The 16,553-nt window shown below is 38.7% G+C and overlaps 1 protein-coding gene across 5 annotated transcripts in view; it reads right to left on the bottom strand.

The window, feature by feature from the left end:
- Positions 1-380: 380 nt before the first annotated feature.
- Positions 381-16,553, bottom strand: part of SMAD2 (SMAD family member 2) — a 49,089-nt gene continuing 32,916 nt past the window's right edge. For 2 of the 5 annotated variants that reach the window (XM_088054075.1, XM_014257052.2), the window contains 8 exons: positions 15,685-15,878; positions 15,076-15,210; positions 11,920-11,994; positions 10,282-10,335; positions 8,993-9,205; positions 7,112-7,249; positions 6,793-6,937; positions 381-2,363 (listed from right to left, as the gene is read on the bottom strand). In XM_088054075.1, the coding sequence (XP_087910201.1) occupies positions 2,240-2,363; positions 6,793-6,937; positions 7,112-7,249; positions 8,993-9,205; positions 10,282-10,335; positions 11,920-11,994; positions 15,076-15,210; positions 15,685-15,878 (1,078 nt within the window). In that variant the 3' untranslated portion in view covers positions 381-2,239. Of the gene's footprint in view, positions 2,364-6,792; positions 6,938-7,111; positions 7,250-8,992; positions 9,206-10,281; positions 10,336-10,925; positions 10,989-11,919; positions 11,995-15,075; positions 15,211-15,684; positions 15,879-16,553 lie in introns of all 5 variants that reach the window. The other 3 variants (XM_005528076.2, XM_005528080.2, XM_014257054.2) reach the window with 3 other exon arrangements.

Genomic DNA, 16,553 nt, shown 5'->3' on the forward strand with positions numbered 1-16,553 from the left:
AATTAGACCACCCAACTGATTCAAGCTGCAACCTGCTCAAAAATGTCAGTCTGACCCAGACAAGTTGCTCTTATCTGTCTCACAGGTGAAAGTAAACACCTGAGACAGTAGGATGCAATTTGATTGTGGCAGAGAAAAACAACTGCTTTAATAAACTCCATCAGGAGTAGGAGTCTGTAACACCAAACACACAGAAATCCAGAACCTCCACAACAGCTGCTTGGAAAGTGGTACCAAGATCTAAACTCTACCTTTCCACCCACCACATGCAGAACACTTGTACCATTTAACTGGGTGGGTTAGGGCAACTCCTAACCTTCAACAAAAAAATATAGACAACAATTAATTAAAAAAAACCCCAAAAAACAACCAAACAGCCATTGTGAGAATTAAAACTTTTATTAGTGTATTCACATATTAGGCAAATGCAACACGCATGAAGCTTATCTCTTAAATTCACAAGTTCTACCAATACATTAGTCTACTGGTAAAACTAGCACAAACTGGTAACTGCTTTGCCAATTTTTGAAAGGTGTCTGGCCCATTTTCTCAAGGCTTGATTTTTTGGTATTGCTTCTATGCCCTAGTCATTATGGCATAAAAATATCCATCACTATCATCAATTCAGTCAAGTGATTAAAAGCTGTAACACTGGCCACATTTTTGTTCTCGAAGCTAAGTTATCACTAGCTGTACTTACAAAGTACAGAACTAGTGTAATTGATGAAACAATGGAAAAAAACAGACAAAGGCAATCCTGCTACTGCCACAATAACAAAAGAATGACAGACAGCTAGATCACAAGATTGTTAGTAAGATGTGTATTTTTCAAGTCAGAATAACCCTTCTATACAGTTTCCCAACCCAGCCCCAACCCAGACTTATTTGTAGAATATATTTCAGAATATTTTTAATATGGTGCAGCTGTAGTGTCCAAGGGTTCACAATAACATGCACTGTCATGAAGAACCTGGAAGTCCTCCTTCGCTGGTCATACCTCAGCAACCACTATTCTAGAGGTTTTGCAGAAGCAACTACTTTTAATAACAAGGCCCATTATGACATAATGAATGCGTATGATCTGGTGTGTAAGTAAACTATAAAAGCGACTCAGATAAGAAATTTAAATTCTGTTACTGAAATATGTTAAGAAGCTGCATCTATTTAAAACCTAAACAAAAAGAGTCTAGCTTACCCCGGGAAATGATTTTTCAAGGTATACGGCTCCAAAAACTAAACCCCATTATTTTTAGTGACACATGAAAAAATGAAAAAAATACAGATGATAAGGGGTAAGACTTATTCAATGAAAAAAAATACAGATGTAAGGGGTAAGCCAATAACCTTGTGCACTTAATCAAAAATCCAAAGCCATGGTAAATTCTCAGTCCATGAGAAAAACCACTCATTTCAATGATCCAAGGTACAAAAAAAGTCCCAAATTACATCACTGCTAGTAACACTGCTGGCAACAGATGCATCAACTCAGATGGGTATCAAAAAGTAGACTGCTAGTGTGATGGACACTCAGAATTTGTAACATGAATTCATTTTAGGCCCCATTAAGTATATAAAGTGTCTTAAGACTTCACAGATGAATCTCAAAACATTTCTTTCCCTTCCAATGGAGGGATTTTCTCTTTAAGAACGCAGCAAAAAATTCAGCTGTTCTATAAGGAAAGTCTTTTTGTGTTTAGGACAACTTGAAAACCTGCTTATATTAAAAAAATATAAAAGAAAAAGGGAGCAAAGTCTTGGAATTTTAAGAGATACCAGCCCAAATCAAAAACCAAAATGGCTGTTTATGGGAACTAAAATGTAGAACAGCACAATACTGTGATATTTGAGATCGTGATACATTATCTGTATATATACTTAGCTATTCATGTTATTGATAACCATTAGGACACTCAATTATATACCCAATAAAAAACACCATTAAAGAGTCTTTAGAACTGTCCCTTCTTTCTGAAGAAGGCTTTTCTATACACTAAATTTTCATCTAGTATCAGAGTATAGGAAACAGAATCCACAAGGTGCTTTAACTGATGAGACCTCAAGTGCTGTTTTTTCTTTTCTTTTTTTTTTCTTTTCCTTTTTTTTTTTTTTATTTTTAAAAAACCTTTTTAGATAGTAAACAGTTCATGGGGACCACACACAAATACTACGACAGACGAGCTGTTATATTAAGTCTGTTGACTGGACTCTATTATTAGCCCACTGGTGAGAGAGGAGAGTTTTAGGACATGCTGGAGCAGCGAACTGAAGGGGAGCCCATCTGAGTCAATACTTTGTCCAGCCACTGTAGAGGCCCGTTCAGGTGAAGCTCAATCCAGCAAGGAGTGCTTGTTACTGTCTGCCGCCTAGAAAACAAAGAATAGGGAAAAGTCACTATATTGGGTTGGTGTCACCAGGTTTTGGTAGCAGGGGAGCTTCCACCGGAAGCCTCCTCCATGTCTGGCAGAGGTATCCTTTGGCAGCTCCAAAGATGGACGTGATGTCGGTCAAGGCTGGGCCAGCTAGGAATGGTGATGCCTCTGGGATAAAACATTTAAGAAAAAAAAATTAGGTTGTTGCCCAGTTTTAATTGTGGCCACAGAAGAGCAGGGTGAGAACATGTGAGAGGAACAACCCTGCAGACACCAAGGGCAGTGGAGAAGGAGGGGCAGGAGCTGCTCCAGGTGCCAGAGCTGAGATTTCCCTGCAGCCCATGGAGGGCACAGGGATGCAGTGATGCACCTGCAGCCCCTGGAGGAGCGCACACGGGAGCAGGGGGATGCCTGAGAAAGGCTGTGATCCCTCTGTGTGAAGAGGGGAGCCCATGCTGGAGCAGCCTGTCCTTGAAGGACTGTACCCCATGGAAGAGTGCCCCATGATGCAGAAGTTCATGGGGAATTGTTGCCCATAGGATGGATTCACACTGGAGAAGTTCATGTAAAAGTGTCTCCTGTGACAGGGACCCCCATGCTGGAGCAGGGGAAGGACTCCAAGTTCTCTTCCTGAGCAGTGGCAGGAACAACATGTGAAGAACTGACCAAGACACACACTCCTACCTCCCCTTGCAGCTGGGGGAGAAGGTAGAGCTGGCAAGGCAGGGAGGTGTTTTAATTCTCATTATCTTGCTCTGCCTGTGTTAGCAATAAATTCTTTCAATAACTCTGATCAAGCCTGTTTTTCCCACGATGGTATTAGGTGAGGGTCTCTCACGGTCCTTATCTCATGAACTTTTGCTCTATTTTCTCTCCCCTGTCCAGCTGTGGAGGGGAGTGAGAGAGATCCTTTGGTGGCTGCCTGGAATCCAGCCAGGGTCAACTCACTGCAGCCAGAAAGCAGGTTCAGCTGCCACAAAATTCTGCATCATGTGATTAAATATCTTTCTATCCATATCTAGTACACAGAGATATAAAAATCTGCAACCATTACCATAACTGTTACTGAACTTCTTCCAGAAAAAAAAAAAAAAGCCCCAGAGCACTTCACATATATAAGACACATCAGTAATTACATGTTTGTCCATAATACATGAAGGATATTTCACCTTGGAGAATAACAACACAAGTACTTCCTTCAAGTGCCACACCAAGAGCCTTACTTCTAAGAAGAAATTCAGTGAAGGTTAAAGTGATGCAGAAGACTTCAGAAGTGAAGGCTGTCCAAGTGATGCAGTGTTCACACCACAAACAACTGTGTGCCGCTGTATCTCAACCTTTCAAGAGTCTGCATGCGTAAGTGGATTTGAATTTTGTAGACAACTACTGAGAAATACGGAATAGCAATCCTTGGCTCTGCACTGTCACCATGGACAAACAGCACAATGTTGATGGTGATCATAAGCTCTGGCTTTTTGGAGCAAAATATAAATGATGAATGTACAAGGAAATCAGCAGATGTCGTCAGAAACACTATCAAAACATGGTGTGTGGTTATACTGTGCTAAGTGATGGTATCTCAAAGGAACGCCAAACTTTATCTCTGATTTCCTGTAATTTTACACTTCTACAAGTGTTTTGAACATGCAACATCCTCACACAAACAACTGAAGTAGAAATTGTGTTTCCCTTCTCTGCTATACTAAGTTGCCTATAATTTTCCACAATAGAAGCCCTTATTTAAACATTATATAGAAAACTTCAGTAAAGCTGAACCATAAAGACAACCATAAAAGCTTCATTCTTTCTCTCATGTACCTTTATTTCTGAGACCTGTTGTTCAAAACCCTTCCTTCTCATCTCCAAAGTAAAGAAATCAGTATTGGACAAAACAAACTACCTGAGAAATCCTATTTCACTGTATCCACTCCAGGCATGGAAGTTTTCCCTGACTAGATTGGCAAGACTCTGGTTGCTAAGCCAGTTTTTCCTAGTAATTCCAGCTATCCCAAGATTCAAAGGCAGCAGATTAGTCAGACACAAACCTAGCTCCTTCATTTTTACTGTCAGCACTGCAGCCCTTTGCTTTAAGGAAATCTGTTTATATAAACAGAGGAACTGAACTGAAAAGGCAGAGAGATTAAGACAGTGAAGATTGATTTCACAAGTTTCACATTTTCTAGGAGCAGACAGCAGCTGGGGTCTGTGTTCTTTCAGCACTCTACCAAACAGTTATCTTAGCCCTGAATGCCTATGACAGAACTAAGTGATACAATAGAAAAACAAATCTAAACCACAGGAAATACAGTTCCATTTACTCTTGAATCCTCTCCCAAAGAAGGAAGTTCATTGTTCCACCACTGTCAGCTCCACTACAGTGTGTTTCACAACACACTTTCTCAAAATTTTACAACTGGTTCTGTTCAACAATCATCACTTTGCACCAGGCTGGTAAAAACTGACAAAATAGCGACAGTCACTGAGCAACCATCTTAAAGCTAAAATCTAAGCTTCTTCAACCACAGATTTCCAGTTCAAAGATCACTAATTACCTCTGCTGAACTTTCTTTAGAAGGTGATCCTGGACCATGAATAAAATGAACATTTGACTGGTGATCTGAACTTCTACCATGCCAAATTTGGGCCAACAAATTTGTAACAAAACAAAAATCTTTGTTAGGTATTTTGTCTACCAAGCCTATAAAACGTATCATCTTGCCATACCTGCACATTTATGCACATATGCCTAAAATGCAAGTAATGCTTTGCCTTTGCCTAAGCCTATTCTATGAGAAATGTTTTTTTGGCATAATAATGAAGCACATAATAATGAAGATGTTTTAACAAGAGTGATGGGGTTTACAGTGTTTCCTAGTCCATTTTGTCAAGTCAGACTACATTAATTTAAATTCAAGGTTGTGTCGTTAGAGCCACCTCTTCTTGCTCTAATCCCAACTGCAGCATATTTACAAGCTTTGTGTATCAGTAATTTATTAGCATCATCTTAAAGAGAGGTGCAAAGAAATTAGTTCAGCATGAGTCAGTAATCAGTTTTTGTGTTATTCTGGCAATGCTACCACTGCAGCTTTTTCAATCCTATGGTCTACAAACAGCTTATAGATCAACCACCAACATTCTCCCCACTCAGAAGTAACTTTAACAAAAGCCTCCCCACAGTTTTAAATGAGCACTTACACTGCTTACTTCAAGGTGCCTCTACATAATCTGACTGATTAAGCCTTTCTTCTGCTCAGATTTGAATGTTGTATTTAATTATGCCTGTGTATACATACTCCTTCAGATCCAAATCCAATAGCTCTTTAAACCTGAGCCAGATTTTTTCTTGTGTATCTCTTCCTAACAAAGAGGTACCAATTTATTCCATTACTCAAATTTCTCATTAGACTATTACAAAATTGGCTTCATTTAGCTGAGAAACCTCCCCCACATTCTGACACTGCTATTTACATATATGTATTTCAAGAGTAGGTAAAGGAATCAACCCAAGTGGAGCCTACATATCATTATTCAACTTCAGAAATGGTATAGCTTAAATAAAAAAATCATTATGTATTGCATTAGGGTATTGACATGTCAGACTTCATTCTTTCAGTGGACAATTTCTAGAGAGGTTTAAGAAATTCGTTTAAAACCACAGCACTAGCTCTCCAAAATAATGAAATCTTTAAAACTGCTCAGTTAGAAGTCAATTCCTCCTCTTCTTGAATTTCCATACTACATTGAAAACAGGCATTGTCCTCGACTAAAGCTTTTCATTTGTGTTAATAGAGAACACAATTGGAATCCATTCAAAAGCAGATAGAATGCTATTTTTTTCCACTCAAAGAACTGTTTTTAGAAGTTTTACTACATAAACAGAGTCCTCTTACTCTTTCTTGCAAAGCTTTTTCCACTGCCAGTTCCAAAATACTTGCCATCCCTTAGCTCTCCAGCTATTTCATTCTGCAAGATGCACTGCAAGTCTCTCCACTGGGTACCATCCTGAACCACAGCCTAAGGAACTCATGCTACATGCAGAACAGGACAGAGACCAGAATGACTGCAAGTCTAACAAATAATCTCACAGCACCAACTGGAAACTCCAAAATGATGTTGCAGATTTCACCACAACATGCAAGCCAGCAGGGGTGAGCACGGGAACGGAACTTTGACGACACTCCTTGCTCAACAGTTGGCTTCAATGCAACACTAGGAACAGTTTATGGACTTTGTAACTTAGCAGTTCCATAGCTGAAGGGGGGAAAAAAAAGGAAAATATGGGTTCAATTTTCAGGAAGAATATCCACAATAGAAGCAAGAAGTGTGTATGAATGGCTTTCAAGCCGGACAGAAATGGTATAGTAGTGAAAGAACAAAAAACTATTAATTCCATATTTAAGAACAAAGGGTTTTCTTTTCTTACCTGTATTCAGCCCCCCATCCTTTAACAAAGCTCATTCTTATGGTACACATTCTAGTAAGCTGATAAACTGCTTCAAAGCCCTGATTCACAGATTGAGCCAGAAGAGCAGCAAATTCTTGGTTATTAAAGATTTTTAGATTGCATCCTATAAAGAAGTCAAAAAAGTACAGTCAGTGAATATACTTGCGTCTGCTACACAAAAGCCTGAATCTTTTCTTTTCATCTTTCATGAAGAAATTACAAAAAAAGGGAAGTAAATGTCATTTAGTGAATACCTCCATTGGGTATTTTCACACGAGACCTTTGGTAGTCTACCAACCTGGAGGAATTTTGCACACAGTTGCAGGATGCCAGCCGTATCTTTGATTACAGTTGGGGCTCTGAACAAAGATCGCGCTATCACTCAGGCACTCGGCAAAAACTTCTCCGCCAATGTAATACAGACGCACTCCCCTGCCTGCAGTAAAATCCAAAGGAACTCTTGTTATGGTATGACACAAGCAGATTAGGGAACAAGGGAGTTTATTTTTCAGAGAGGGCCAAGGTTTTCTTTACAACAGAAACAGAAATCAATTATCTACAGGACCTCACTGCTGTGCTGACAGCTGTAGCAGGAGCAGAACACAATTAAATTGCATTTTTCTCCCACAAATGTACAATATAGGAAGGAAAAGCAGAATAATATTTGGTAAAAAGTGAAAGAGCCTCTTCCAGCCGTATAATGGCTTGTAACCAAATCCAAGCTCAGAAGCAGTGTTCATAAAAACAGAATTATAACTTGTGCCAGTATTAAAGCATTGTATGTGAAGCAGCACAGGCCACTATGGTCAAAAGAGAAAACACAAGATCACCACTGCAACACTCTCTGCTTGCATGCACCCACACTATTTCACAACCCACTGCATACCCTGTACTGCTTTAACAAAAACAGTATGACTTCATTTAGCCTTATTAAAAAAAAAAAAATCTGTGAAAAAAAAAACCTCAATTGTCCACCTTTAAATTGTTATTTTGTTCTGTTTCTCTGAGTGGAAAACAAATCTGCGTGGTTTATTTCTAGCAGAAAGTAAATAATGTGCACTTTATCTCCCAGAGAGAACTATTTATAATTAACAGCGACTTTATAGGTGATAGTTTCCATTCACCTTTTTCATTAAAACAATTTTTCTAACAAAATGTGAGCTCCTCTATTAAAGAGTAAGAGAGATTTTTGTTTGATTTTTGTTTTTCCTCATCATTGATCATTTTGACCAGTCAGCAGAGGCACAGCCTGGGTTTCCACACATCTAAAATTTCATTAGACAAGCATTTGGATTTGACATTTGGACTTAGCATAAAAGGAGTTGGTTCTACAGAAGAGGCTTAAATTTCGCTGCAAGCGAAAACAACAACGAAAATATCTCGTAAATGTTGCTAATAAAAGTATCCAAGAAAAAAAAAAACAACAAAGAAGGTAGTTTACTGAAGAACCCAAAGTCAGACACTGCATTGTGGACAACAATATTCTTGACTAACCATTACAAAGAAAATCTTAATCACATCAAAACAATGGGTTCTCAATAGCAACTTTTCCCATTTTGGAAAAGAATTCAGAATTTCATCCCATCAGTGTCCATTCTGCATTTTATAAACTACAGTAAATTAAGCAAGATGGGAATATTTTGCAAATAAAGCTTAAATTTCAATTACAAGCAACTCTGAATACAAATGCTGCCCAGGGCAGAGTGGCCCACTGAGGAGCCTGGGGGCCATGAACCTGCCCCCCAGGATGCATTTGTGCACAAATTTGGTCCATAATTTTCCAGAAGGCAAGAACAGCAATGTGAGCTACAGGACTGCCACACAGTAGAGTGGCTCCTCCTGCGCTGCCCTCAGTGCAACAGCTGTGTGACTGCAGCTGACACCAGCTATGGGGCTACTGAGTGAGGAAAGGCAGCTCCTTTCAGCTCATCACTACATCTCCTCCCAGTTCAAGCTAGTGGCAGAGGCTGCTACATTTCTCCCTAATTTCAGAAGGAGTGACTCTGTGTCTTTCCACAGACACAGAGACACCAAACAATCCTTGACAAGCCCTGAGAGATAGGGCTGATGGCTGGCTGCACAAAGGTGAAAGGAACCCAATACACATCCTACCTAGGTCATACCAGATAATTTAACCAACAAGATGAAATTAAATAGTTAAAAGATCAGAGATCTTTACCTATATGTCGCCTTGTCATTTCCACTGTAGCATTTCTGTTTACATTGGAAAGCAGACCTAGACAAAATCGCTCTGAATTTGATGGATCTGTAAAGCCATCTACAGTCAGGGAAGGCTGAGACGCATGGAAGGTTTCTCCCACTCTTTGATTCAATTCATAATATGCTATTGAACACCAAAACGCAGGCTCCGAGTAAGTAACTGGTTGCAAGTCTAAAAAAAAATTTTAAAAACCAAGCTTAACACAAATTTTGAGGCTGAAAGTAGATCGATCTACTCTGCTATTTGTCTCTCCCAGAAATGACAGCAGTAGTCTCCTCAGAGTACTCAAACTATATTTTGCTTGCTGTCCTTTTTACCTACTTCAGTAAACAGAATGGAATTCAATCTTCCACAAAAGGGAAGGAGGAGGGGAAGAAAGGGTGATCTAATCTGACCACAGCTCATTTAGTTCAGTACTTGCATTTTGCTCAGCAAAATGATTAAGCTAATGGTGCTCTGAGCACCAGACTTTGAGACATTCCTGTTGCCTTTTCTGTAGCTTGCAAGCATATTGGCAGCATTAAAGAAAACATTAAACTATCAAACACTGAACAACAAAATGAAAAAAAAAAATAATATGAAAAATCACATTCTCTTGTATTACACTGTCTCTTTAGATAAAAGATAGTTCTAGGCTACTTTATTGTCCCCTACTAAAGTATCTTCCCTGTGTATCCTCAGGTTTTTACTTCATTGCTTCCCCTTTTTACCTACCCTAATTACTTACTCAGCGTTCTGCATTTTCCTGTCACATCCTGTCACCATTCCTTAAACAAACCCATGGCAATCTGATCTTCCTGAGGCACTTACACAGACACACAGCAATAGCACTGGATCAAAGCAGGTGGGCTACTAATGTGGGAGCAACAACTGTGCTGTGATTACAGGTGAAACAGTACATGAGAAGAGCAGCAGAACACACACACAAGGAAGACAGCAAGTCTTGGCAGCATTACAGACAGGCAAACATCTTTTAAACTATTAATTTTATAAATGCTATTCCTGCATTTATACACACACAAATATATCACTCTCCTTGCTACAAGCTCAGCAAGTACAGAAATACAGTAATTGTTAACAAGTGATTAACCCAGCCCTATTATATTTAACACCAGGAAGCCAACCCAACAGTCACCTCTTAATATAGCTCTTAATTTCTTATAGTGCATTTTCACTTTTAAAGTAATTACATATATAATGAAGAGTCACTACAAATGAAGAAATAATTGTAAGTATTTCCAGCTTACCCAGGCTATGATTAACTGGAGAGAGAGTACTAGGAGACAGCTCTGCTGGAGATCCTGTTGAAGCAAGACAGACAGGTTTCAGAGCAAATGGTTTTTATTTCACGTCAGTAAGCATAACCATTATCTAAATCAGGTTTACAATGAAGTTTTTCAGAGTAAGAAACCTCAGTTTTCTGGAATATCACACACTTACTCTGAATTATGATTTCATTCAATTTTCCAGACTTCTGGATACCCACCCCTCCTTGAAAAGATTCAATTAACTTAGCGTTGTATTTGGCAGACCTCTGCCACTTCGTGCACACTCTCAACGTTATTTATGCACTTCTCCAGTGAGAAGGTAGTCACTTCCCAAATTCACTAAAAAAGCAGATAAGAAAGAGTGGATAAGACAAGCAAACACATTGGCTTTTGGTTCTCAAAGGAAAACTTTTATCTTTGGAAAAACCTTCCAGTATCTGAAGGGAGCCTTCAAGAAAGTTGGAAAGGGACTGTTTACAAGAGCAGGTAGTGACAGGACAAGAGGGAAAGGCTTCAAACTGAAAGAGGAGAGATTTAGATTAGATATTGGGAAAAAAATCTTTATGTTGAGGATGGTGAGGCCCTGGCACAGGTTTCCCAGAGAAGCTGTGGCTGCTCCATACCTGGAAGTGTCCAAGGCCAGGCTGGACAGTGCGGGGAGCAACCTGGGGTAGTGGAAGGTGTCCCTGGTGGAAAGAGACGGTCTCTAAGGTCCCTTTTATCCCAAACCATTCTATAATTTATGATTCTATGATCGCCAGAAAAGAGCAAGCTAGATTTCCTCATTTGAGGAAGTATCTTTCCCAGAGGAGGAATTTAAAAACTCAGAAAAACATGAACCCTCCAACAGTTTGCACAAAGGTGGCAAAATACAGAAAGGCTTTCACAGAAACATTCCTACAGTGACTGCTGATGTCAGGCTGTTTTAATTAAGGTATTTATTGTCACATAGTGAGAAAATATTGAGGTTCTTACAGAAACTGGTGCAGCTGATTACAACTTACTGAAAATGGTTGCTAACATTAGCTAACCAAGCACACTTAAGTCTGCCAACACACAGCAGGAGGTTCTTACCCAGCACATTAACCATGCTTTATCCAAATCTAAGGTCAACCACATTATCTAGAAACCCTTACATAAAAGGGCAGAAATGCTGCTACCTTTGCCACAAAGCCTTCCACACAAGAATTAATTTGAAATATGGCAGAAGTGCTAAGTTTGTCAGAGTTAAAGACTGGTTCTCAGAACACAGATTGTCTGTAACTTGTTTAGGCCAACAGACATTGTGCTTCAATGAACCCGTTTACTGGGTAATGGTTGAAAGCAATTAGCTATTAAAATCTATTTTAAGGGTTTCTGGTGAAGTCTTAATTAGACTTGCATACTTCTGTTACAGAACAAATGTAATATACTTAATATGTCACAGAATGTTTTAAAAGCATTTCCCTGGCAAAAATTGTTTTGTTCATTAAAGACTGAAAGTGGTATTTTAGGCAGAAAACACCACGTTTTAAAGAGGAAAACTGCCACCATCTTTTGGGCTCAATTCATGCTTCTATGCAGAAGTATCACAGCTAGTAATACAAAACCTTGAAAGTAATGAAAAATAAATGCTACCTGTATCCATGCTTTGGTTCAGCTGCTGGTCACTTGTTTCTCCATCTTCACTGATATATCCTGGAGGAGGTGTTTCTATAAAAAAAAAAGAAAAATCCACTGATTTGTAAAATGACTAGGGAACCTGCTCTAAGATCTAATTCTTGTGCATTTTGTCATGACATCTTCATGAGCTCTATAGCACCTGAACACTGAATCCGAATGTCATTTTGCTCTCCCTTTTTCCTTCAAGTAGGACTTCAAATATGTTACCTGCCTTATTGCTATGTATCTTCTTTTGTATGTCAGTCAGTTGCTCAAATATGTTACATAAATACCAGAATCCTTGTTTGTTCCATTTAAGACAAGATGCTGTCACTACAATGAGTAACAATTTTGCAATTGCGATCAACAGCTTTCATATTTAGTAGAATTACAAATGAAAAAAAACATCTGCTGATTTCCACAAAAAAATAATGTGAACTGTCTTTATGTAGGATAACCATCAGGTCAGATACCCTCCCACACCTTACTGAAGTTGTTAGATTTAAAGGTTGTTTTTCAGCTCAGTGCCCAAATACATATTTCTTCAATACACAATGGTTGATTTGACTCATTTATAACTATATTAACTTAGAACACTGCACAAGTTCTATTATAATTATTACTAATACATCTAAGCTCTATTAAAACTATAATCTATTCTTTTAACTAGCTTTCTTTAAAGACAGAGTTTCACAGACCAAAGTAAATTCAGTACCAACTTTGAAGCGTTCTGATACCAGAAACTGTGTCGAATTCCTCAGAAATATCTTCAAAACACAGGAGTGTATGCATGTTCCTCTTCTCCATTCAAAATGTTCTTTTGTAATCCAGATAACGAGTTAAACAACTGCCTTTCAGGAAATAATTTTCTTTGAACTGGGCAAATGTCTTTTCCTACATATTAAAGGCAAAACCTGTGGTTTTTTTAGTGAAGGTGTTTGAAGCTAACTACCTCTACAATCACCTTAGATTTGTCTCTGAAACTTCCAGGGGTTAAACACCTTTAATTACATTATTACCAAATAGCAGAAATTTCAAGATAAAGCTTTTTGACTTAAGAAATAAAATTATAACAAGCATCATGCCTGAGATGTACTGCAATATTGTGAGATCAGAAGAAAACCAGTGAGAGGAAACTAGATTAAGTCAGCTGATTAAATTAAAATGAACTGAGAGAATTTTATCTTTGATTCATTCTGTGTGCTAAGTATAGATGTGACAGAATTCAAGTGAGAATTTAAAAGGACAATTAAGGGAAATCTTCACTAGTAAGAAATAAGATAACAAAAATCATACCCATTTTGAAAATTTTTACAGCATCCATTGCAATAAAGGGAACTCCACCCTTCTCCAAATCCTTAGCTATAGTTAAGCCCACAGCTGTGGCAAAATGTCTGTACACACTTCCAATCCAACCCATGACTCCTGTTTCCAGTTGCTAATCTAGGCTCTTTGGCACAAATTATTTTCCATGTCTAGTCTCTGCCTGAACAGAGAAAATTTACTCCACCTAGTACTGTTAATAGTTTAGGGTCAGAGGTTGAGCACCACACAGCTGGAAATGAACACTCAGGTGAGGCACTAAAAATTGGTAGTAGACCTTGAGTGCTGCCAGAAGTATGGCCAATGCAGTTCAGCCCATCCAGAACCTGAACTGGAATACGCAGCTCCCAAAGGCCACCCAGCACCTTCATGACCACCAAGCTCTCTTGCAGATCAAGTACTGAGACAGGACTGAAGTATAAAGCTTCCAGATGTGAGCCTGCCCTACCACTGAAGAAAATGGTTCTCTGATGAAGGCTCTCTCAAGGCACACAAGGCTTATCAGAACCCAAACAAGCATTCCTGATTAAGCCAGCAAGGTCTAATAAAGTAACATATCATGATATGAGCACAGGAGGAGGCTGTTAGTGACAAAGAGGAGGAGGTGTGGTAACCTGCATAAACATTTGAAGATCATGTGAATTCCTAAAATCACCTTGAGCAAACTTCCTGCGAATAACTAGTTTAGCTCATTTCCACAGCACTGGATTTGGAGAAGGTGGCTTTCCAGTAAGCTATTTGCAAATGTTATCAAAAGCCCTCAGTGTGAGTCAAGAAAGTATACAGAAGTTAAGAAAGCAACACCAACTTCTAGCGCCTTAAACTGCTCTATAAACGTGGCAACAGATGTGGCTAAAATTAAACAGAAAGGTCAAATTAATTGATTGTTTAATGCCACTTCCATTCTCTGATATATTTAAAGAAATCACAAGCAACATTCCGCTTAAGACCTGTAGGTACAATTTACACATTGCACATATTGGAGTTTTGGGGCAGTTATCTCATTCTTTCAGAGACTCCAGATGTGAATTTTCAGCTTATTCGTAACATGAATGCATTAAACATTTATGAGCAAACCTCAGCTTTACTTGGTTTTACACTCCAGGCGACTTCCTGAAGAGATAGGAAACAGGAAGTTGGGGCAGAAAAAAAAAGGTCACTGATTTTATATTTCAATGAGGGTAACAGGGTATTGGGTGCAGCAGATTAGCATTGTTGTTTGTTCTGGGGTGGAAAAAGGGGCAAAGAGGGGGAGGAGAAATTCTTTAACAGTTCAATATTGTTAAGTTGTTCTTTCATACTAAAAAAGACAAAACAATATGCGTACAATAGTAACAAAAAGCTAAAACAAACCACTATTGATGTGAACTACAGATCAAGACACTTTTTAAGTCACTGCTTTGCAACTTAAAAATTTTTCTCCACGTATTACATAGGATGAGATTGAGCATCAGTTTATTACTCAATCTCCAATGCACAGCATTTGGCAACCCCTGTATGTTTGTGAAAGAGGATTAAGGCATAAGGTGAAGATCTACTTTGCACTTATTAGCATTCTGAATCTCAAATAAGCTACTGAAACCAAGAAAGCTATTGTGAAATGACAGCAGTATGGTTTCATGCATAATCATGTTCTGCAAACAACAGTATTTAGGTATTTCCACTGGAATTAATACACAAAATCAACTGAATCTAATTTAGTGGTGAATAGTTCAATTAATTTGATCACTTACAAGGATGAAATGACCATCTTTGTTCCAGTGGCACAGTGTCAGAAAATGCTGTCTACAGTGGGAGTTAAGAAAATACCTGGTATGTAATTGCTCTGTGGTTCAATCCCAGCTGGAAAGTTAGTGTTCTCAGGAATGGAATGGGTATAGTCATCCAGAGGTGGCAGCTCCGTTAGGATCTCAGTGTGCCGCGGCACGAGCACGGGAGGCAAGACTGGAAAGGCAAAATTCAAAAATCATTGGTAATCAAAATACATGAGTTTGTGAGCTAAAATTAAAAAAATAAATCTAAAACACCTACGAGTTTCTTCAGATGTTTTCAAATCTTCTGAAACTTAGCACTGCTAATAATACATTTGCACAGCTAGTTACTGGAAGAGATGGGATTCCTGAGGTGCCTTAAGACTATTCCATAATAGGAAACATAAATCAATTTTTTTGCCTTATTCAATCTGAATTGCACCTGGCCAACTGGAAACTGCTAGCAGTCCTATAAGTGTTCATAAACACATTTTTAAAGATCTTTCAGTACCTTTACTATTAAAAACATTCAGGGATATGATCTCAAAAAGAATCTTCTACTTCTATCAAGAGAGGACACCACTTTTCTCTTATTTTTCATTTAAAACATTATGCTGAACAAACACAAACAGATGCTGCCACAGAAAGCCAGAAGTGGTTCTCCTACCTGGTGTCTCCACTCTCTGGTAGTGGTAAGGGTTTACACATACTTCATCCTTTTTAAGATTAAAAGCATATTCACAGTTTTCAATTGCCTTAAGTTCATGGTGGCTATGAAGGTCTGGCCAGCGCCAGAGGCGGCAGTAAATGACATGTGGCAATCCCTTGCGGTGAGACACCTGCAGACGGCCATCGAGAGATCTGCAGGGGAAAGACGTTGAGAAGCATTTACAGACTGCCTCGATCACTCCAGAAACAGAGTACACACACGGGCAGCTCATTCTCAGCATTCAGTGCGTTGACTCTGCTAGTGACATTTATACTCTAGTTAAAAGGCTTCAAATGCAATGAAAATGATCGTATCAAGCAATGTCAACTCATTTTTGAGCTGCTCAAATTAATGCCAGTGAATTTAGAGTTCATTAAAAGCCACTTACATCCAACCAAGTATTTAGAATGATTGCTTCATATAATTTTTTTTAAATGCAGAAGACAGTTGTTAAAAATAAAATCACACACTTAAATGGTCCCTTCCACTGCTAAAGGCACCTCAAGGCTTTGCTGTGGCATGGATGCTTTATGGTTTTAAGCGTAAGAACTCCCACAGGACTGCAAATAAGCCTATAAGCAGTCAGCTGCCCAAGTGATCCACATGGCAGTATAACTGCAATGCAAAAAACATGAACGCACATCTTGTAAGGGCTGTACAGTTTACCTCCACTTCATCTGCCTTGCTACCAGCTGAAAATGTTTTGCTAGTTTTAAGACAGACTGCATATGCTTACACAAATGCAGATGTTTATGATTGTTATGGGATGGGAGACAAACCTCAATACACAAATCAAGTAATGTGACATGAAAAAATAAAGACCCTGT

Source organism: Pseudopodoces humilis, chromosome 4, assembly GCF_049639895.1.
Source record: "Pseudopodoces humilis isolate 2021_Gansu_Grassland_sample_001 chromosome 4, ASM4963989v1, whole genome shotgun sequence".
Taxonomy (NCBI): Eukaryota; Metazoa; Chordata; class Aves; order Passeriformes; family Paridae; genus Pseudopodoces; species Pseudopodoces humilis.